This window comes from Lacerta agilis, chromosome 1 (assembly GCF_009819535.1).
Source record: "Lacerta agilis isolate rLacAgi1 chromosome 1, rLacAgi1.pri, whole genome shotgun sequence".
Classification (NCBI taxonomy): Eukaryota; Metazoa; Chordata; class Lepidosauria; order Squamata; family Lacertidae; genus Lacerta; species Lacerta agilis.
Window position 1 is genome coordinate 48,936,813 of NC_046312.1, and position 21,288 is coordinate 48,958,100.

General features: G+C 46.6%; 1 protein-coding gene across 3 annotated transcripts; it reads right to left on the bottom strand.

Annotated features, from left to right (window-relative positions):
* Positions 1-1,236: 1,236 nt before the first annotated feature.
* On the bottom strand, positions 1,237-17,070 carry MDK (midkine). 3 transcript variants are annotated; one of them, XM_033148971.1, is made up of 5 exons: positions 16,840-17,070; positions 4,181-4,260; positions 3,832-3,993; positions 2,046-2,207; positions 1,237-1,397 (listed from the first exon to the last, which is right to left on the bottom strand). In XM_033148971.1, the coding sequence occupies exons 2-5, from the start codon at positions 4,257-4,259 to the stop codon at positions 1,369-1,371; spliced, it is 432 nt and encodes a 143-aa protein (XP_033004862.1). In that variant the 5' UTR covers position 4,260; positions 16,840-17,070; the 3' UTR covers positions 1,237-1,368. The 3 variants fall into 3 exon arrangements, with proteins under 3 accessions (XP_033004862.1, XP_033004880.1, XP_033004871.1); XM_033148989.1 differs by having other exon boundaries at positions 1,237-1,394; positions 16,840-17,061; XM_033148980.1 differs by lacking the exon at positions 16,840-17,070 and adding an exon at positions 14,782-14,918.
* Positions 17,071-21,288: the final 4,218 nt, after the last annotated feature.

A 21,288-nucleotide genomic window follows, 5' to 3' on the forward strand; every position in this document is an offset into this window, starting at 1 on the left:
CGGTTGTTTTAAATATCCCCAATGTCAAGTTTGTTTCACTCTATCGGCCTAAAAAAAAAAAAAAAACACAGCAGGGAAATCTGAATGGACAGCAAGCTCCTTACCCCAGCCCTGCAGTCAATGTCTGTCAGATTTTTCCTGGCCTACTGAGCGTTGTCAAGTTCGAAGTGGCGGCCTTCCTCCAGTGACAGCTCACAGTGTTGTTGTGCTCCTTCCCACAGTGGCGCTGGGCCCAGCGCGGCCTGGCTAGCTGCGATCCTCCTACACAGCCAGCACTTCTCTTCTAGCACATGGGCTTGCAGCTCTTTGACACAGAAATGCGGTGTCGCACCCCCCCCCCCCCAAAAAAACGAGGACCTCCCTTTTTTTTTTTTGTAAAAAGACTTTTATTGGAAAAGAGGGGGCATTGTAAAAAGCAAAGAGGGCTTACCCAGCACCAGTAAAAGGAGGACAAGGCCACAGTGTCCCAGCAAATATAGAGACAAGAAGGGACAGAAGGAATGAGGACATCGTGACTGAAAAAGATAAGACAATGCTCATAACTCTAGGGAGATTCTTGGGTGGCGAAGGAAAGGCAAAAGGTGGTTTGTTGACAAAAACAGCTCATGGAAAACACACACACACACACACACCTTCCAGATGGTCTGCTTATGAACAAGCCTGTACTGGAGATATATATATATTGGAGGGGGGAGCCAGAAACAGACATTCACACACAGCACCCTGGGCAGCAGACAACAGTCACCTTATGAGGAATGTAAGGCAGGCATGGGGCTCCCCCCCTTCTCATTAACTCCCCCCTTTCCCCTCCCCTCCATTACACTCTCCAAATCAGTTTCCTTGGCTAGCTTAATTTGGAGTTTTGCCTATGGGAAGTTGCATGGGGGACAAGGAAACCACAGGCCTTGCTGCTAAGCTTGCGAGAGGGAGAGGGAGAGAGAGAGAGAGAGAGAGATGTGCCAAAGGGCCATATGGCTTCAGCCAAGGAGCCCAAAGGTGAAGAACTCTATCCACAACTTAGCAGAGCCCAGCCCCATCTCAAAATGCATCATGCAGAATTCCGGGGAAACAAACCAGAGCAAAGAGCACCGAGATGCACAGATTGGGAGGAGGGAATGCATGGTAGAAAGGAGATGTTACAGGGAAGGCAAAGGGCGCTTTCTTCACGATAGGGTGGGCTTGCTCCTTAGGAAACTAGTGATTAGAAACGGTATGTCAGTGAAGGGCAAGGCTGTGGAGGCAGAAGAGGGGTGGGATGTGGCAAAAGGGCTGCCAAGCTGGGAGGGACCACGCTGGAGCTCCAAGTGGTGTGTGTCCAAGAGGGTTCAGGCACCATGCCCTGAAGACGGTGGGGCTGCATCCATCGTTCTAGTCCTTCCCCTTTCCTTTTCTGGCTGCTTGAAACAAATGGAAGATCATTAGTGCAACACACCGCATACAGGGGCCCCACACATTCTCATTTATTTCTGTGCCGGTCTGGCATTTACTAGCACTCTTAACACGCCAGTTGACCACTAGTCTCCTCGACTTGCATTAGCATACAAGCTATGCATCTGGAGCACATCCAGTCTTGTCGCTTTTTGGGTTCCTCCTGTCTGGAAACTTGCACTTGCCTTGCAGGTGGAAAGATTCTACCATTTATTGACCCCTCACTCCAGCCTCCAGCTTCTCCCCATTCACACAAATGCACTCCTGTGGGACAGACACTGTGGGCTTTAGATTCCTCTCATCACCTGAGCCACCATATAATTGCAATCTTGTCATTACCTGGGTGCTTGTGAACTATCACGGGAGTTTTCTTGTAAAAGGTCAGCACGTATAAAGACACCAGTGAGACAAACACTCAGCTCATGAGTCAGCTGTAGTTCTCCAAGCAATACTGTGTCGCCAGTGTGTTTTAGAGTAATATGGCAATTGCATAGAAAACTGCATGTTTCCTAATTTGCCACCCCTAAGACAGGAGTTATATCCTTCTTGGATCATCAAGAGTAATGCGTGGCAAATTATCTAAGGCAGAAAAGGGGAGTCTAAGAGCTGGGACTCACCTTTGGATTTTGACTTGGCCTTAGGAGAGCAGGGCTTGGTCACTTGTATAGTTTCCTGGCACTCGGCATTGTAGAGGGCCTTCTTCAGAGTGCCCGAACGGGACTTCAGACCTGTTGCCGAGTCACAACCGCCCCAGCTCTCAAACTTATACTTGCAATCAGCTAGGAGAGAATTTAAAAGCCATTAGATCTGTTATAGCAAACAAACAATGGTCCTGTGCGTGAGACACCCGAGATTCCCAAAGAGCGTTCACCATGGCTACCTACCAGATTGCTATGAATCATGTCCATGTGGCTCAACAATTGGCAGATCTAAATATTACTGGGACTAAATGTTAGCCGGATCAGGGTAAATGGATTGGCAGTGACTGCTGCACAACATTGTCATGGAACTAGGAACTTTGTGGTTTGTAGGCCTGACTCTTTAAAATACAACACCAAACAAACAGGTAATTTCCATGGTGCATGCATAAACACCAATACAGCACAACCTTGTATATTTTCCTATGTACTGTAAATAGCAAGCAAACAAAGGGGAGGAATCCACAGTGGAGGGAAGCAAAGCTAGCACTGACTGCCAAATCTCTCCTCCAGCCGGCAACAACCTAATTCCTCACTAACCTAAATAGAGAAGAAGCAGACACAGGAGCATGGAAGTAACTAGGAAGTGGGAATAGCAAGACAATGGGAATGTGTGAGGTGTGGCTTAAAAGCGTAGAAAGCTTCGAGTCAGCATTCAAGCCACTCAATTCTCTGCTCAGATCCAAGCTATTTTCTGGAATCTACTGTCCTCTGTACTCCTGGATCCTCCTTGATCCCACTGCCCTGAGAGTTGTTGGAAAATGCTGGTATATCAGGAGCTGCTCAGAGTATTGGACTGAGTATGGAAAGATAATTTGGTATCTTGACAGAAGGCAAGTGACGTGGAAGCTGTATGTTATCTCTTGGTGATGGCAACCTTTCAGTGGGACCCAGATAAAAGGGACTCTGCCCTGTCCCGCCGTCACCATCTTGTTTCCCTTTGGATCCAAGACCCCCCTACCAGAATCTCTCTGGCCTTCAACCACCATAGATATTCTCTCTCAGATAAGGAGTAAGGTAGAAAGGTAGAGTGTGTGCTTTGCACCCAGAAGATTCCAGGTTCAATCCCTGGCACTTGCAGGCTGGATAAGCCATCTAGGCAAAACTGAGCTTGAGGGACTGATAGTCCAACTTGGTATAAGGCCACCTCATCTATGCTCCTAAGCAGAAGGACAGTCTTCCCCAACCGTCTGCCTCCAGATGTTGTGGACTTCAACTCTCATCAGCCCTAGCCAGCACAGTCAATGGTCAGGGATGAAGGGAGTTGCAGTCCAACAACATCTGGAGCGCATCAGGTTGGGGAAGTCTGCTTCAAATGAATGACAGCTGCCAGAAACCACAAGTATCTCTGTGGAAAGCCCAGTTGCCTCCAGAAGCCACAGGATGTGCTGCTAATGTACAAGTGCTGGATGCAGAACGAGCACAATATCAATTGCAAACTCACTGTAAACAGCAAAAACTGACACTGCATCAACGTCGGCAGTTAAGTTAGCATACGGTGTGCACATGACCCCCAAGACTGCATGCACACTCCTTGCTAACTGCCTGCAATCGTTCCAGGCAAAGAACCACAATTTCTCCAGAATTTGTTAAGCCGGGGGGGGGGGGCGGGCGGGCTGGCTGGCTTCCCAAGGTCCCATTTAAGACTGGTGTGTCATTCCCCAAGTCTCACCCTTCTCTCGCACACAGCAAGACACACACTCACCTCCAAATTCTTTCTTCCAGTTGCAGGGGATCTTGCATTTTAGTTTCTTGGTCTCTTCATTGCAAGTTCCCTCACGAAAGCCAACACCACAGTCCTTGCTGTTGGGGACGCAGGGACCCCAGCGCCATTCCTCGCAATCAGAGCCATTTTTCTTCACCTTTTCTGCAGTGATCATAGGGGAGACAGCAATCATTATAACGCTCAACAAACAGCTTCTCCTTTTCCCCCAGGCTGCTGCAAGGCATTAAATGCAGCCCCTGCCCACACCCAGCAAGCAAGCCCTCAGAACATCAGGCTGCAGACAGGGCCTCATCCCACTTGCTAGCCAGAACTCTCCTAGTCAGCTCACCTTTCTTATTCTTGCCAGCCTCAGAAGATGCAGCCAGAAGGATCAGAACCAAAAGCAAATAGAGTCCACGGACCTGCATTCTGTAGAAGGAAAGGATAAGGAGTCAACTTGTGCATCAAAGCCCTGCAGTGATGGCTGGTGCTCAATGGAACTGTTAGGGTGGAAGGCAGGGAGGCCAACAGTAGGTGGCGCCAGAGCCAATGACAGGAAGAGAAACGCAATTCTAGTTTTGTCCCCATCCGCCTTCTCCCTGCTGACTTCTGCAGGGGCAACATTAAGAGTAAGGAAACTGAAACCCAGAAGGTTCGGGAATCAATTATCAGTACTGGCTGTATGATTCTCAACATATTTTGAGCAAACAGCTCTCTTTCTGAGAGCTGTTATCAATGGTACTTTCTTTAGTAACTGGCAACCTCAGTGACTTGGTTGGGAGTAAGGAGATAGAAATAGTGATCTGACAAAGAGCTATTTGCCTGAAACACACCGAGAGTAGACCCATTAAAATTAATAGACCTGGTTAACTAAGAAGTCCATTAATTTCAATGGGCCTACTCTGAGCAGGACTAGCACTGGAGACGACCCACTGGGATTAACACAATGCCTTTGAGAGCATTTTCCCCCTGCCATTGCTGGGATGTCTGTCTTTTCTTGCTCTGTTGTGCTTCCCTTTCTTTGGTGTGTTGTGCCACTTGGCAAACCCGCACAAGGCCTGCAGTTACTGAGACACAAACACGCCATTCCCACAGCGGTGCGAGTCAACGGGCACTTCCCCTCACAATGAGCCTTTGGCCCACAAGGTAAAACAAAATGACGTTATTCTCCTGCACCTATTGAATCCTGTAGGCCTATGGCAGAAACTGAACAAGACTCAGGGCCCCCCCTTTTAATAAGCAAATAAATAATCCAAGGAGCATTACAAACTTTCTACCCCACCCTGGTCTCTGACACCCCCCTTTTCCTAGAATGCAAATCTAGAGCAACGAAGTGGAAACTGGGAAAAAGCAAACCTGCCAAAGGGATTTATGCCGCTGCTGCCTTTCGGAAGCCAGAAGGCTTCTGCGGGCTGGCAATAGTGAGGCCCTGCTCCCCACTCCCCTCAAATGCTCCCACATTTTCCCTCATTTCCCACTGCCTCTTTTATCTGGTGCTCAGCAGGCTACCTTGCCGATGCCAAAGCTTCCCGAGGTTGCAGGGGGGGGGGGGAATCTCAGCTGCCATGGAATCTTTATCCAGCTCAAAAAGAATCCAGGGTGGGAAAAGAAGCCCCCAACAGGCAGAGTTTTTGAGAACTAAAACAGAAGATTAAAAATAAAAGCCCAACACAATTAGATCTCATGTGGAGCTTTAGAAGGCAGGCTGCTCCCCCTGCTGGCTCTCTTAATGTCAGCCTATTACCATATCCCCACAAAAGGTCTATCTATGGAAACAAGGCTCAGCGAGAGAGCGCAAGCAAGAGTGTGCCCATGTGTGTGTGTATGTGTGCACCATACAGAAGGGAAACTGCAGGTGTGGAGAGGAAGCAGGGAAATGTGTGCACTGTAGCATTGCAGCATGGAAGCTGGGATGTGTTTCTGCCCACAGACGTCAGTGCAGTACACCAAGAGATCTGAACGGCCTGCAGGGCAGATGTCGAGAGTGGCGGAATATTCAACAAGCAGTTTGGTGAAGCACTATGGCCTAGCTAGAGTGAACTAGTGGCCAGCCTTGCGATTCTCTTCTTAAAACAACAGCAGCACCATTTTGTTTCAACAAAGAGTCTAACGAGAACATTGGAGGAAAGACATGTAACTCAAGATTATTTTATTTTTTCCAATACCTGGGAACAGATAACAGGGCACGAATGCAAATCTTACTCACCTGGACAAGTCCAGCAGTAAGGCTGACCAATGAAATAATAAATAGAGGTAGATCCAGCAAACTCATTCACTTGGTGCTCCCACACAAAAAGTGCTGATGGAGGAAAGTGGGGATGCACCAGAAAGCAAAGGGACTGCTTAGTTCTACAGAATTTGCTAGAGCAACGCTTTTCAGTGGCACCAGGATGACAAACTGTGAGTATGACTATACCACGGAGGGGGGGGGGCTCTTTCATTTGACATTGGATTTGGGTAATTTTGGCCTTTATTTGATCAAGTACTGGAATGCTGAGGTACTGCACTGCCAACAACCACTGCTGATTTCAGCTGCAGTTCTGCAAGTCCTGAAATGGTTGCAGGGGACCCCAAAGAATAAGCAGATGGCAAAAGTTCCATCTGGGTTTAAAATATAGATCCTCCCACTCTCCCCCACAGTATTTTAATCACAAAACTCATAAATTAACTTGGAACAGAGAAGATTGAGCCACACGCAAAACACCAAAATTATCCACCCTTAAAGGTAAAGGGACCCCTGACCATTAGGTCCAGTCGTAGACGTCTCTAGGGTTGCGGCGCTCATCTCGCTTTACTGACCAAGGGAGCCGGCGTACAGCTTCCGGGTCATGTGGCCAGCATGACTAAGCCGCTTCTGACGAACCAGAGCAGCGCACGGAAACGCCGTTTACCTTCCTGCTGGAGTGGTACCTATTTATCTACTTGCACTTGGTCGTGCTTTCGAACACCTTTACACCTCTGAATTCTGCAATTTGCATACATGATGCACATGTTTATGCTTGCTTTGCATATTTTATTCTAATTCCCATAGGCACAAAGCAGGCTACGCACGGTACCAAAGCTCTATACTTGAACCAATGAAAATCCTGATCAGCCATTTCCTGGCTTCCGAGTTGTCAACACTGTCTACAGAGCTTAAAGCATATAATCTTTAAAAGATACATAAAAAATAAAATGTGATTCTCAATACCATGACTGATACATGATTTCAAAGTTGCATGGTGCTGCAGCGGAATTTACATAGTTCTGTATACTAAAGCCGTGTTGGTCTGCCATAGTCAAAACAAAATCTATCTGAAGAAGTGTGCATGCACACGAAAGCTCATACCAGGAACAAACTCAGTTGGTCTCTAAGGTGCTACTAGAAAGAATTTTCGATTTTGTTCTGTATACTAAAGGTGAGTGGTAGCACTCTAGGCTGAAGCTAAGGCCCCATGGGCCTGGGCATGAGGACTGGAAGCTTAGCTTAGCCGTTTAGTTAAGACTTCTGGCAGATGATGGATCTGGGGCTTTTGCAATGTGGTGGTTTTGCATTGACTTTGCAGACACGCAACAACTTCACGGTATCTTTGTTGTGCTGGGGGATCTATCTAGCACATGTCTTCCATTATATGCACTTGTGGGATATTTAATCCTCTTTCCAATATGCCCGTGAAGAGGGGGAAGGTGGGGGAAGGTGAAAAACAGGTTATAAATGGTGCTTTGGACGAGGCAACTTGGAAGTGTATCAGGCACAGTCCTTTGCCTCTGCCCCCACTGCCAGAGCAGTTCACAGAGAGGAACTGACTGCATTACAGACTGGGATGAAACATGCCGTGCTCAGTGTAGGGGAAAGAAATAGCCCGGAGGACTGAGGGAAAAGAAACACTAGGTCAGCATTTTTGCCCCTTCCCCCACAGTGTCCCCCAGGCAGCCCACTGCAGAGAGCAGCTCCCTTCATTATTCAGGCTCCACTGGGCTCACCTTTTGTATGTCTGTTGCTGTGAAGCGGCCGGATTCATTCTGAATTGAACTGTCACAGAGAATTACACAGGCTGGGGAGCTGAAGGCAACGCCTAAGGGACGAAGGCCACGTCCCCTGCCCCCTTCAGCAGGGGAACTCCCCTGAGGGGAGACAAGGGCCTGTCAAGGCAGAGCCCAAGAGGGCAGGAGCTCAGCACCAAGAGTGGTCCAGATCAAAGCTCTTCCATGACTGGAATATCTGACAGATTTGCCAGATGTGGGTTGTGGCAGTCTTGAGCCATTTGTCCCCCTTCCAGTGGGAGTTAAGGAGGCAAAGAATGGATTCTGCTAGGCTCAAGAACAGATACCTAGCACGTTGAAACCTAAACGATCTCTTCTGTGACCATCTACTGTAAAGTGTAAGTCATTTAGGAAAGAGTAATAGCAAAAGTCTAACATAAATACCGTGTTTCTCCTAAAATAAGACACCGTCTTATATTTTTTTTCGCTCAACAAAACACAGTATGGCTTATTTTCAGGGGATGTCTTATTTTAACCGTGTCGCATCGGTACACTGCATAGCCACGCCTCTCCAGGCTGTTTTAATGGGAGGTGCCACGTCACTATGGCTTATTTTCGGGGTATGGCTTATTTTTGGGGAACGGCTTATATTTCACAAATGCATAGAAATCCTGCTATGGCTTATTTTATGGCTATGTCTTATTTTAGGAGAAACAGGGTAATACCCTAGGTGAATATATTGTGTTCATTTTGCGGGAGGGGAACACTTTCATTCTGGACCAGTTCTCACATTAGGGTTTGCAATCTGGTTGATGCTTCCATGTGGTCAAGTTATGGTAAGTTTTGAACCAAGCAGGAATATAATTTATTTGTTACATTTATATTTTGGCTTTGGTTTTGGGGGGATCAGAGCCTGGGTTCTTCAATCCGAATTGAACACCCTTAACCGCTACACAATGTGGGCTGGGCAGATGTTGTTCAATTTTCTATGATAGCCCTGTGGCCTCCAAGAAATGTTGGTGGTGATGTCAGAAGTAACACCATGTTCTGCCAATCCTTGATGCGTCTTCATGCTTCAGAAGCTTCTGGCATGGCAGGAGACCTGGCTGCACAGACAGCCAACAGACCGCAAAGGTAACAAATCAATCCAGGCTGAATGTCCCTCCCCACCAAACAGTGAACATGAATTATTCCCCCAGGAGATCATCTTCAACTTCTTCTTGTTATTAATATTATCTGAATAATTTTTACCGTGGAGAAGTGCTGCAGAGCAACCAGGCATGGCCTGAAGGCCAACTCAGCTCACAAGATCTCTGTGGGATTCCTTGTGTTTTTCCCTGCAGCAGATGATATCTGTAATGACTGCAACTAGTTGCAAGAAGGTAGGGAAACAATAGCCTAAATATGGAAGCAACGGCAATACACATTTAATGTAGGTTTACTCAGTGCACTTCTGTCTTGAGCTGGCATTTTAAATCGAATCAGATCCTGGTTTATCCTAATCTGTTTGGATGTTATGGAGAACTCTGACTTAAATGCAAGCAAGATCTCCACACTGAAACCAGCATATAAATGAGGGGGCAAGGGAGGAGTACATGGCCACAGTGCTTGTTCATGGCTTCATCTTCTACTATATATTTTGGAATGTTACTTTTTCTGTTTGCTGTGCCTTTGGACATTTCTTAACACCTCTTAACCAAATTTTATGTGATGGTTCCTGAGATTGAGAGGCAAGTCTTTCTTAGATAAAACTGGATTCCATTTTGAATCAAGATGGAGAACTGAACCTTTCAAAAATGTGCATTTTTTAAACTACCCATTACAAAATTTCACTAGTTTCCCCCCCTTCTTCTTCTTAGCATTCCCAATCAACATGAGCGTACAGGGCTGCTAGTAAACTATGGTGAATGAACCCTGGGACAAATGTCTGAACCTGGCCTATTTGGTTAAGTGCAAAAGCATCACTACAATATCCATTTTGTTCTTCATTTTGCCTTTATTCCTCTTTCTAATCCTGCCTGGCTCTTGTGTGGTACAAATTCCACAGTAAGAGCCTCATCTCCTCTGGACTGGCCTGTTGCAGTTCTATCATTTTGGTCTCCTGGAGCTCTAATTGTCATTTTCTTCATGAAAAAAGAAACACAGATAATTATCATCCTCAGTTTCCTCCTTTGACCACTTAAAAAATCCAGCAGAAAACTGTTGTTCTTGTTTAAATATGCTTCATGCACTTATTCTGCCCATGTCATGGATCCTCTGCCCTTCCCCTCTTGGCATCAGCCTGTAGTCTGCTGTTCTCTCCAGCTTCAGCAATCTGCCTCCTCTGCAGTGGCTGCTGTCAGGAACATGGCCAGTCTCCCAAATGTGCAGTGAGAGGGTATACCTTCCTCTGTTAAAATGTAACAATTAAATTAAGAGCAAACTCAAGGAACATATTTAGCATGTACGCTGGATGGGGGGGGGGAAATATGTGGTCCAGTAGAACTAAGTGTAGCCATAACTAGGGCTAGAAGCACGGGAATTTGCTCACCTTGTTGCAGTGTCCATTTTAAAAAAGTAAACAGAACAGTTACATGCAAGTCCTCGAATGCAGACACTAATAGGACAGGTGTACAGCAGGCATTCATTATATGCCTGTCGCGTTTAACTTTTAGTGTATCCAGGTCTTAGAGCAGACCTCATTTCTGCTAACGCTTTCTCCTCACAGGCTGCACATGCTGAGCTGCAGCTGAAAATTTAGACATACTTTGGCAACAGTCAGGATTGCCAAGGATTTGTCTAACCCTGGACCAAGTCCATGGAAAACCTCTGGGTGATGCTGGAATGGGGTCGCAGGTGCCAAACACAATAACGAGGGGCCTTTTCACTCTCCCTGGCCTCCCTTCTCTGCCAAGCAAGATCTGTTCCAGGTGTCACTTCTAACCCGGTTGTCGGCACTTGGAGATTTAGATGCTGCACTGCCTCCTCTCCACCAGATGAGTCATCCCGCATGCACTGAGCTCCTTCACAGTGGCAATGCAAGATTCTCTACCGCTTCAAGCTCACCTATTTACTTGGAAGTAAGTCCCATTCAATCTGTGGGACTTACTTCTAAGCAAACACAGAACTGGGCTGAAAGTGTCAAAGAGCAGCCTCTTGCTATTCACACCCCTATTAGAGCCAATGTACTTATCTGTTTTCCCCTGGTGCCTGTTCCCTCAAATAAGTGGGGTGGTAATCAGCAGCTCTCCCCTGCCTCTGAGTTTCAGTGCTTACTGCAGTCAAGCAACTTGCATATTGCCTCTGCAGGGATCTCCATAACGGATGGGAAGAATACACAGCCCTCTCCTCAGTCACAGAACACATCGCTGGAGGAGGCATGATTTTTACAGGAACTGTCCAAATCTCTGTCAGAACAGGAAAAACTGTCAAGTCCCCATCCATCCAGCTGTTCTGGTTTGCTCTCTTTGTCCTCAAAGACATCTGCACTCGTTCCAGAATGTAAGCATTGCTCACCTGTCTTACATACAGAATTTCTCAGGATGGGCTGTTCCCACTTTGGGGGATAATAATCCATGCTTCTCTCTTCCTAGTGCCAGCTTATTATGCAAAACTAATTTCTAATCTTTCCTAGTTCTGCTGCTGCATAAATGCTGAAGGAAGGACAATGGAGCAAAGGATTAGAAAGGTGTTGGCAGAGCCACCATATGACCCTGGGAGCGCCGAGTGAATCCCACAGAGCTTCTTTCTCAAACCTTCCTACAGAGTTCTCCTCATTCACTACACCAAGCCAGCCATGGGGCACATAACACTCTATATGAAAAACTATATAAACTGCAAAATGCTTATTTGTCATCATGGCAACCACATGCAATCATGTACCCTTTCCTGAGAATACACCCCATTGAACACAACAGGCCTGTGCAGGATCTCACCATATGGTAGGCTAAGCTTAAACTTCCATGTAGTCTGGCCTGGTTCTCTAAACTCACTGAGGAGTGTTGGTGAAATAGTTAAAAAGTTTTGTGCATCTGTTTATTCCTGCCTACTTTCGGAATAAGTTAACATGATAAATCCAAACATTTTCTGAATGATATACCACCACTATCCTATTGTGTACAAGTGGTGCCTCTCTTTTTCTTAAAATATTCCTGCCTTCCTCACCTTGTTAGGTGATGAGCTAATAATGATGCTTGCCACATAAGCAAGTAATCACGTTGACACGTGCAGTGCATCATGTAGAAACTCTGTTTCTTGCCATGGAGGGAACTTTGGGTCACATCCATACCATACATTTAAAGCACTATCATACCACTTTAAGAGTAATGGCTTTCCCCCACCCCCGATGTCAATTCTGCCTTTGAAATCCCAGTAATGTCCAGGAAAATCCGGATGTATGGCAGCCCTAGTTAAGGGTGCTGGGAACTATACCTTTGTGAGGGGTCTCCTTAACAGCCTTAATGAACTACCATTCCTAGAATTTGGGGGCGGCGGCGGAAGAGACATGACTCTTAAAGTGGTACAAGAGTGCTTTCAATGTGTGGTGTGGGTGTGGCCCTGATGTGAAGGAAATCTGGAGCCAAAGAAATAAGGGTGAACTTGAGTGTGGGTCACTTGTGCTAGTTTTGAGGCAAGTGCTAGTTTTGAGGCACGAAGCTTGCTTTCATCACTATGCAGGACTCACATTGAACTTCTTCCCCTGCATACAGAAATGCTGCCAGAACAAAATTTCTTAAACACTGACTCCTTTGAAAACCATGGGTTCCAAAACAAGGGACATATGATTTCTTTTGTGAGTCCGAAGGGGAAAAGAACTTCAAATAAGAGAGTTCCATTAAAATTAAAACATAGGGCATTTAATGGCAGCTGCAGCCATTCTGAATTGCTAAGGTGCCCTGGCCACCCACCTTCTTTCTGGCGTTTGCTTCCTGCTCTGTCTCGAGAGCTACCACATGCCTTCTCCTCCCAGCCCTCTCCGACCTGTTTTACCATGAGCTCCTCCTCTTGGGCCCTTTGTGTTCCTTCATCTTTGGACTTGCCTTGCTCCTTCTTAGAAAAATGCAGGAAAAGTTGGCCTCAACAGTCCCCTCAGATTTCCATTTCCTGCAGCCAAATGCAGCTTCAACAATATGCAAGATTCTTCTACTCTCTCCCACCTCCTTTCCCTCAGGCTGTGTCCTGGCAGGTTTCAGATCCTTCCTTCCCTGCCTCCTCTCCTACCACCTTCTGTTCTCAGGCCCCCTCCTCTTCCTCCCCACTGCAAATGTTTCCTGGGGTATACATGGCACAAGCAAAACCTCTATATAAGGCTGCATCCCTCCTAGATTCCTTCCCCACTGATTCAGCATCCATCTGGAAAGAGGACAAAGCTTATCTGGGAGCAAGCCCCACTGAAGTCAATAGGACAAGACTGCATTGTCAAGGAAGAAGCACAAAACATTGCAAATGTTTCCATTTACCTGGGCTGCCCTACCTAGCATCCATCCAGCAAGAGGGCTGGCACTATTCCCATGCGGGGTGCTAGCCTTGGATGCCCTGAATCAGCACACCTGGCACTTAAAAAACAAGACAAAATAATCCCACTGGGAGGCACCCAATGAAACCACCACGACTTTAAACAGGGTGGTCACACAGTGAAATCAAAAATATGTGGTACAGTCTTTTGGGTATATGGCATTTCAAGCACTGAAACCAAGGAAAGAGGTGTAGTGGTTATATTGTTGGGACTTGGAAGACCAGGCTTCAACCCCCTCCCCCACAGCCATGACCAGGGACCACCCAGTCTAACCTACCACATAGGGGGGTTGTGACGATAAAATGGGGGACAGGGAGAATCATGTTTGCCAGCTTGAACTCATTGGGGGAAAGGTAGGATATAAATGTAAAAATAAATTAACAGAAGTGATGATTAGCTAAAGAGGCTAGGGTACATAAGGAGGCTTTACTGTATTCTCTAAAAGGTGGAGTGAACCCATAGAGGGCTATGCATAACCAGTCTCAGGAATGGTTGGTAAATGGTTGAAAGGCAAACACAGGGGCTCCTGACTAGGTATGGATGGATCTGTCAATTTTGGTTTTCTCTGTTTCTCATTTTTTCAATCTTAAATTCAATTCTCTACATTTCTGTAGCAATTTTCTATCTTCTTTTTTTAATTCTCATGGAAATTCACCAGTATTTTAGTGTAAATTTCTCCTAATAAATCCATTTTTGTATGCAGTTTTGCTCTAATACATTTTTTCCAAAGCAACTTCCCCTAATATTATGCATTTTTATGCCTGTGTTAGTTTACCCAGTATATGCATTTTCTTTACACCTTTCTTTGCGGGAGAAGTGCACTGCAAAATTCAGGGAAGTGTTTCTGTTTATGTATTGTTTCAGAAAGGATGAACTTGGTTAAGTTAAGCTTTGAATGCAAACCTCTCTCTCATCCCTACTCTTAACATGACCTTCCGGCCAGCAAAATAAGAGGAATGCTACCCTGACAGCATGGAAGAAATGCTGCTTTTGATTGAGGTCTTCCCTATAGGTTTAACATCACCAAGCACAACGGATCAAATTTTAACAAATCATAATGGCATGTGGAGATGCAGAGGGAAATTGGTATCATCATCATTATCATCAAGAAACTCAGGTCTCAACACTATCATGGCTTAAAATCCAACTTCAAATTCTGCAGAATTCCAAGATTCTTGGCTTTCATAAAGTGACCACTTCCCCCAACCCCAGCAACTCATTAGGACTGCAGACTGAAATGAAAGACAGGACCTAAAATGTGTTCTTGATCACCCTCCTAAACACCTACTACAGCTACTCAAAAACATGGGAAGGAAACAACAGCATCCTTGCAAACAGAACAGTGAATCTAAAGTTGGTAAATATGTGACAAACTGGTCTGAAGTAGAAGTAGTTTCAGAAGGTTTTTAAATGTGCACAGCTCTGTGCATTCTGGCCATAGCCCAAGATCCTGAAGAGTAATTGGGGTTGGGGGGGGGGAGAACAGGAATTACCTCAGTACCTCCTTGTTGCCAAGAGTTTTCAGGCTTTGGTTGTGTGGAGACCATCCCAGAACAGGAGTATCAGAAGAGCAGGATGCAGCCTTGCATCTCTGCTGTTCATCTATCTATAAGAAGGCTGGATAAAGACCCACTTCAAAGAAGTATGGATCAAGGCTTGGTAGAGGAAACACACTGAGCTCCGAGGGAAGCCCTCTTTACGAAGGGTTCTGAATCATGACTGCAACAGCTAGTGAAAGGGGTTTTTAAAGACTTGACCACCCACTTCCCCTCTCGTAAAAAGAAACACACAGTGTGTGTGTGTGTGTGTGTGTGTTCAGAGTGAAACGAGGTGTCCTAGTTTCACTGGGACACTTCCTTCCTGGAACCAGCCATGGGGTGGCGGTGGGGGGTGGAATGGCTGACAGACAACAACAACCTTCTCTCATTCTTCTCCAAGCTGGAGCAGATCCAAGTGGAGGGGCTTTTTCAATAGAGGTGCTCAGCTTAGAGTGAAGCTCCACATTTTGCATGAGACACATTCTTGTGCTCCAAAATGCCTGGCTCCTGCCTGGCTTGGGGAGTTCCATGCTGAGCGAGGGTCAACTCCAACAACAACAGAACCAAAGGAGGAATGCACAGCACTGTCTCAATTGCAGCAGGAGAAAGGACCAGCAGCCATTGAAATTCTCCCTCCGTGCATAATCATAAAGCATACCACCATGGGACTGACTGAATAGAGACCCCACTCTTCTGCTTCCCCTCAAAAAAATAAAAAACCCACAACCAAAATTGCCTTGGAACTGGGTGGGATCTTAAGGGAATCTTTTGCAGACCCTTACAGGGATCCGGAAACCCCAAGTCACAAACACACATCTCCAGTCATCAGCAATATTAGCCCAAAGAATCCGGATTAGAGTGTGGCAGACACTAAGTGAGCTATACACACTTCTAGAGCAATGTCTGGGCAGAAGAAAGTTTACTAAAGACAATAAGGGTACAGGCTCTAGTTCACTTAAGTAACTTAGCGCTCTTTAAGCCCTGGTTGTTGCAGTTGTGATCACTTTAAATGTATGCTCACAAACATATGTGCACACACACTATATGTATGCAGACTGATCTTTCAGATTGCTTACTAGAGAGAGCATGGGTGTGATCTTGTATATGTGATGCCAGATAGTATAATAAACCTAGTGCTCAGAACACAAATAAAACAACACTCCCTGGTAAACTAAAGGTCGGGAAACACAGGACTCAAGATTTGCATCTGGCACACAGTGGCAGACCCAGACCCAGAGAAGTCTTCCTATCCTTTCTCTTCACCCTGCAGCACACCGGGTTTTTCTGGGGGAACTAGAAAGATACAGGTTGGTTCCCCGTGCAGTGCCAGCGCTCCCAACAGCGTGGCGTCTCAGCATCCAGGCTCTTGCCGGACTCCCAAAGATCCTGGGGCAAAAAAAGTTTCAACCAACCGACCCTGCATGTCCCTTCCCCATCAATGTTATCTGCCCGGGCAGGAAACAACCGGCGAAAGGAATCAGCTCTGAACGGCTACCACGCATCTCCTCTTTCCAGCTTCCCCCTCTCGGAAAAGGTGATTTCGCGCCTCAGCCTGAGCATCATCTCGGCCCCTTTCTTTAAAAGCTGGAGAGGCTCCGGGAGCGCCGGGGTGGGGTGGGGTGGGGAAGTACCCCTTTCATTTATGATGGAGCCTCGTCACCCTCCCGCCCGCCGTGTTGGCGACCAAACGTGCGTTACAGCGTTTACACTGGACTGGGATGATCTTCGCTCGGGACTGCCTAGAGCAAAAGTTCCCGGGGCACAAACATGGGCACTTTACGGGGCTGGGAAAAGCAAACTCAAGCGCAGCCAGGATCCCTCTTTCTGGGGATCACAAAGGTACACGAGTCGCTCGGGGTCCCCCGTCCCCGTCCCCGCCCTCGGGCACGGCTCTGCGGAGCGCACCTTCCCCCGCCGCGCGCCACTTTGGGCGCCGGCCTCCCCTTTTCCGCCGGCCAGCCGGCGGCGACGAAGTTTGGCGCGCAAGAAGAGCGCGTCCGGTGCGTGACTTGCCTGGATGGATGCTGCGGGTCTCGTCGCCGGCGCCTGGGTCGCTCTGTCGTGACGAAGGCTGCTCCTCCTGCTTGCCGTGCCGCTCGCCTGGCCCTGCTCCACCGCCCGCCCCGCTATCTGGCTCCTTATCTCGCCTTGCCTTTCCCTTTGTGTCTTCAGAACTAGTTTAAGCTGGTCACATGTGGGCACAACCTTGCGCGGCAAGGCGGCGGCGGCGGCCCCTGACGTCACGCCCAGCTGACCACCAAAGGTAGTTTGGGGAGCCCAAAGTTACTTCCAAGGCTCCTCCTCCTCCCCCCACCCCCCTTCCCTCATGGAATTGGAGACAAAAGGCGGGCCAGCCCAGAGAGGGCAAACTCAAGCTGGGCCTAAGTTGCTGGAGAGACCCCAGAGGCGAGTCCTACCCCCAATTCGCGCCCTGCGTCTTCCTCCTGCTCCTCGCCTTCTTCCACGGGGACTTGACTCCGAGCAACGTTTGCCAGTCTGCAAACTGCCTTCTTGGCCTCTTCCTTCTCTCGGACACAGGCATTGCAGTGCAGGCTCAACGTGGGTTTCATCCCACAGATGCGATACATGCAACATGAATGTGGCCGTTCGCACCAAGCCTTTTTTTCGCCTCCCGTTCAAAAACATCTCCCTCACTTTTAATTTCTTTTCTGCTGTTTAAAACTCGAAGATTTGGCTTGCGGACGAGTTTCATGCAACTCTTGAGAGCTTGCACACTGCATTGTGACCATTAAAATTAAGCATTGTGTTTAGTGGCTTGGGCACTATCATGAGGGTGATGTTTTGGCACCTGTCCCACCTCGATTTTGAAAATAAAGTCAATGTCATCTAAACAGGCTTGTTTTAAAACTGCTCTTTTTCACATTTTGTCCCATGTTCAAAAGTGGTGCACTGCACAGTTAAAAAGTGTTAAGTTCCATGATCACTGCAGATGGTGACAGCAGTCACGAAATTAAAAGACACCTGCTTCTTGGGAGAAAAACAATCACAAACCTAGACAGCATCTTAAAAAGCAGAGACATCACCTTGCCGACAAAGGTCCGTATAGTTAAAGCTATGGTTTTCCCAGTAGTGGTGTATGGAAGTGAGAGCTGGACCATAAAGAAGACTGATCGCCGAAGAATTGGTGCTTTTGAATTATGGTGCTGGAGGAGACTCTTGAGAGTCCCATGGACTGCAAGAAGATCAAACCTATCCATTCTTAAGGAAATCAGCCCTGAGTGCTCACTGGAAGGACAGATCCTGAAGCTGAGGCTCCAATACTTTGGCCACCTCATGAGAAGAGAAGACTCCCTGGAAAAGACCCTGATGTTGGGAAAGATGGAGGGCACAAGGAGAAGGGGATGACAGAGGACAAGATGGTTGGGCAGTGTTCTCGAAGCTACCAACATGAGTCTGACCAAACTGCGGGAGGCAGTGGGAGACGAGTGCCTGGTGTGCTCTGGTCCATGGGGTCACGAAGAGTCGGACATGACTAAATGACTAAACAACAACAACAAATTGTATCTCTAGTGAAAATGTCGCCCTAGCACCTTGATGTCTGTAAGTTACCAGCCCAGTCTTAGCACAGAAGAAACTCACAGTGCCATTTTGCACATTACTTTGTGTCATGTTTTTCACTCATAAGAATCCTCCAAGGATTGCATTGGGAGGTGATTTAGCAACTTCTGAAATTTTCAGTGATCTAGTATGTACCGTGTCAGTTCTTGAGACTGTGCTAAATGAGCTACCAGTTCCCCCATTAGACTGCTCTTTCCAGAGAGTGTGAAAAGCAGCCCGTTTGCAGAAGCACTGCTTAAATTACTTTGAATTTCCAGTATGTATATGCTGAATGCAAAACCGACATTGGTTACAATGCGTGTCCAGTTTTAAAATGACTTTCTTCTGCTTCCTGTTGCATATGAATAATCACATTCCTAAGTGGCACATCCCACTGTAAATGGTGGTGTTCCTCACGCCACTTGTGAATGTGGCCCAACCTAAAACATGCAATTGACTCTTAATCTCTAGCTATCAAAGTGTGGATGAGATTGACATAAACAGTTGCAAGCAGGACATATGGATGTGGGTGGAAACCTCTTGGGAAGAAGCCCAGTGTAAATGAACCCATAGCCCAAAGCTAGGGAGAACACAGACAGTCCAACCAGAAGGATGGAGACAATAATACTTAGCAGAGGAGTGTGTGCTGGGGGTGGGGAACAGTTTGTCAAATAATGAAGGAATGACGCACTCTGAAAATCCACAGGGGATGAAAACAAGCTTTTAAATTTAGCATCATGTCCTAATGACTGTTAACCATGTTCAAACTGCATCCATGGTTAATGGCTTTGTCTTCTTTCATTCTAACATTAAAAACATAAAAAGAGCTTGCTGGATCAGGCCAATGGCCCATCCAGTCCAGTAGCCTATTCTCACAGTCTTAACGGTGATCCACAAGCAGGTTTGAGCACAAGAACACGTCCTTCCTCCTGTGATTTCCATCAACTGGAATTCAGAAGCATTGCTATCTCCAACTGTGGATGTATGACACAGCCATCAATAGCCCTCTAAATTTGTCTAATCCTCTTTTAAAGCCTTCTAGGTTGGTGCCTATCACTGCCTTCTACTGGAGTGAGTTCCATAGTTTAACTATGTGCTGTACTTTTATCTATCCAGAATCTTCCACCCACTTTGATATCTTGGTGGAGTTGCTGTAATTTAACTGTGTGGTTGCATTTGACTTTTCAACAAGAAACACTTGAGAGAATACCGGTAAATCACCCTCATAGTCTGGCCATCTCAGTGTTTAGACTTATTTGGTCAGCTTCTCAACTGTTGCATTATTCCAGGCATAGTTTTTTTTACCACTATTGTATCATCCATCCATCCATCCTTATGCTTCCAATGCTTTGCATACTTGCCTTGCAGCTACCAGTAAAAAGGTTAGCATCCCTTTAAACGGTATTGTTTGTTTTCTCAAAAATAGTCAGCAATGTTAGAGTGGGTTTTGTTCCTCCGAACTACTCCTGAGTGTTATTTACAGTGGAAAGGTGGGGCATAAAAACTGATAGACAGATAATGCTTTCTTTCACTTCCGTTCTCTGCCGTACAAGAGTTCAGATCAGTCCCAGAGATGGATGCAGAGAAAGGCAGGCATTTATATTTCAGAAGCATCTTGGCATTGCTTCTTTGTCCCAGTATAATCTGGTGCAGCCTGTGGTTACAGTCTAACCTAGTTAAGAGTTTCATGAATTTTCATCTTAAGGCTTTCCAGAGGGGTAGCCATCTTGGTCTCTTGCAGTAAGTAAGTAAATAATCAAAGTCTTGTGGCACCTTAAACTCTAACCAAGTTATTATGGTTTGTAGACACATGCCCTGCAGTAGTTTTTCCTAGAAAAAAGGTACTGGAACTCAACATGAACACCTCCCTCATTCTCTTAGAATAGCAATGGTGCCCACCTGAGAGTTCTGGTTGAAAAAAAGCCCTGCCCCTAAGTCCATGAAAGCTTGTGCCACCATGTAATAAATTTGTTAACCTTTAGACAGCACCATGTTGCAAGATGAGATTTTGACCACGACTCTACCAGCAGTGTTTCCCCTCCACACCTCTCGCTTCTTTCCCTCTGAGCTCTGAGGGATAGTCCTGTGAAACTCAGAAGCTGGCTCCCTGATTTGTGATTATTATTTGGGTCTAAGAGAGTTATTGTGTCACTGTTGTCACTTGAGGGCTGCATTCTCCCAGAGCCCCTGCCCCACCTCCCCCGAGTATCTCACAACTGTAAAATCTTAGGAAATGACCCGTTTACTTTCCTCCAGTCCAGAGAGGTATGCTGACTCTGGCTCTCCTGCTGAGCTGCCAGTAGACTGTGGGAGCTCATGTCATACCTAAGGAATTGGTTTGTGGTGAGGTATGAGACCATTTTTCCACCACCCCCTCTGGGAGGTTGTGCAGAGGGGGCTAAAGCTGTCAAGGAGTTTATGAGCTGCTTCAACACAATGGTTTCTTGCCAAGCCGTCCCTACTCTTAATTCACATATTGCTGGCTGGTCCCCAACTTCAGCTCAAGGATTATCTCATGTGTGTGTGTGCTAAAATGCACACACATTTTCCCTGTATGCAGAGCCACAATAGGCAGAGTTCCAATGAGTACCTTACTTCTGCGTGGCTTCTTTTTCAGTTTGCACTTCAATATATGGGGGATCGACAAATTTCTTTCCATATGTTTCAGCACTCAGAGACTGGTGCCTGATTTGAGACACCACAGCAAACTATGTTTTGCGGAAACTGAACTTCCAAGCCTATAAGCAAACCATGGTTTACTGCTGCTTGTCTGCAGGACTCTAGTATGGGGTTTTGCTGGTGCTGCCACAGAAGCACTACCAGGGTCTAGGCCTGGGCAGTAAACTCTTGAAAAGATGACTGTTGCCAAAAAGTCCTTTGTCCCTCTTGATCCCCCAACCTGCA

What these genes read in the sequence shown, in the direction of transcription:
- MDK (XM_033148971.1), bottom strand. Translation starts at nt 4,259, where the DNA reads ATGCAGGTCCGTGGACTCTATTTGCTTTTGGTTCTGATCCTTCTGGCT. An exon ending in GGCTGGCAAGAATAAGAAAG is followed by an intron (nt 3,994 to 4,180) that starts GTGAGCTGACTA and finishes TGATCACTGCAG; the next exon opens with AAAAGGTGAAGAAAAATGGC. An exon ending in CTGGAAGAAAGAATTTGGAG is followed by an intron (nt 2,208 to 3,831) that starts GTGAGTGTGTGT and finishes ATTCTCTCCTAG; the next exon opens with CTGATTGCAAGTATAAGTTT.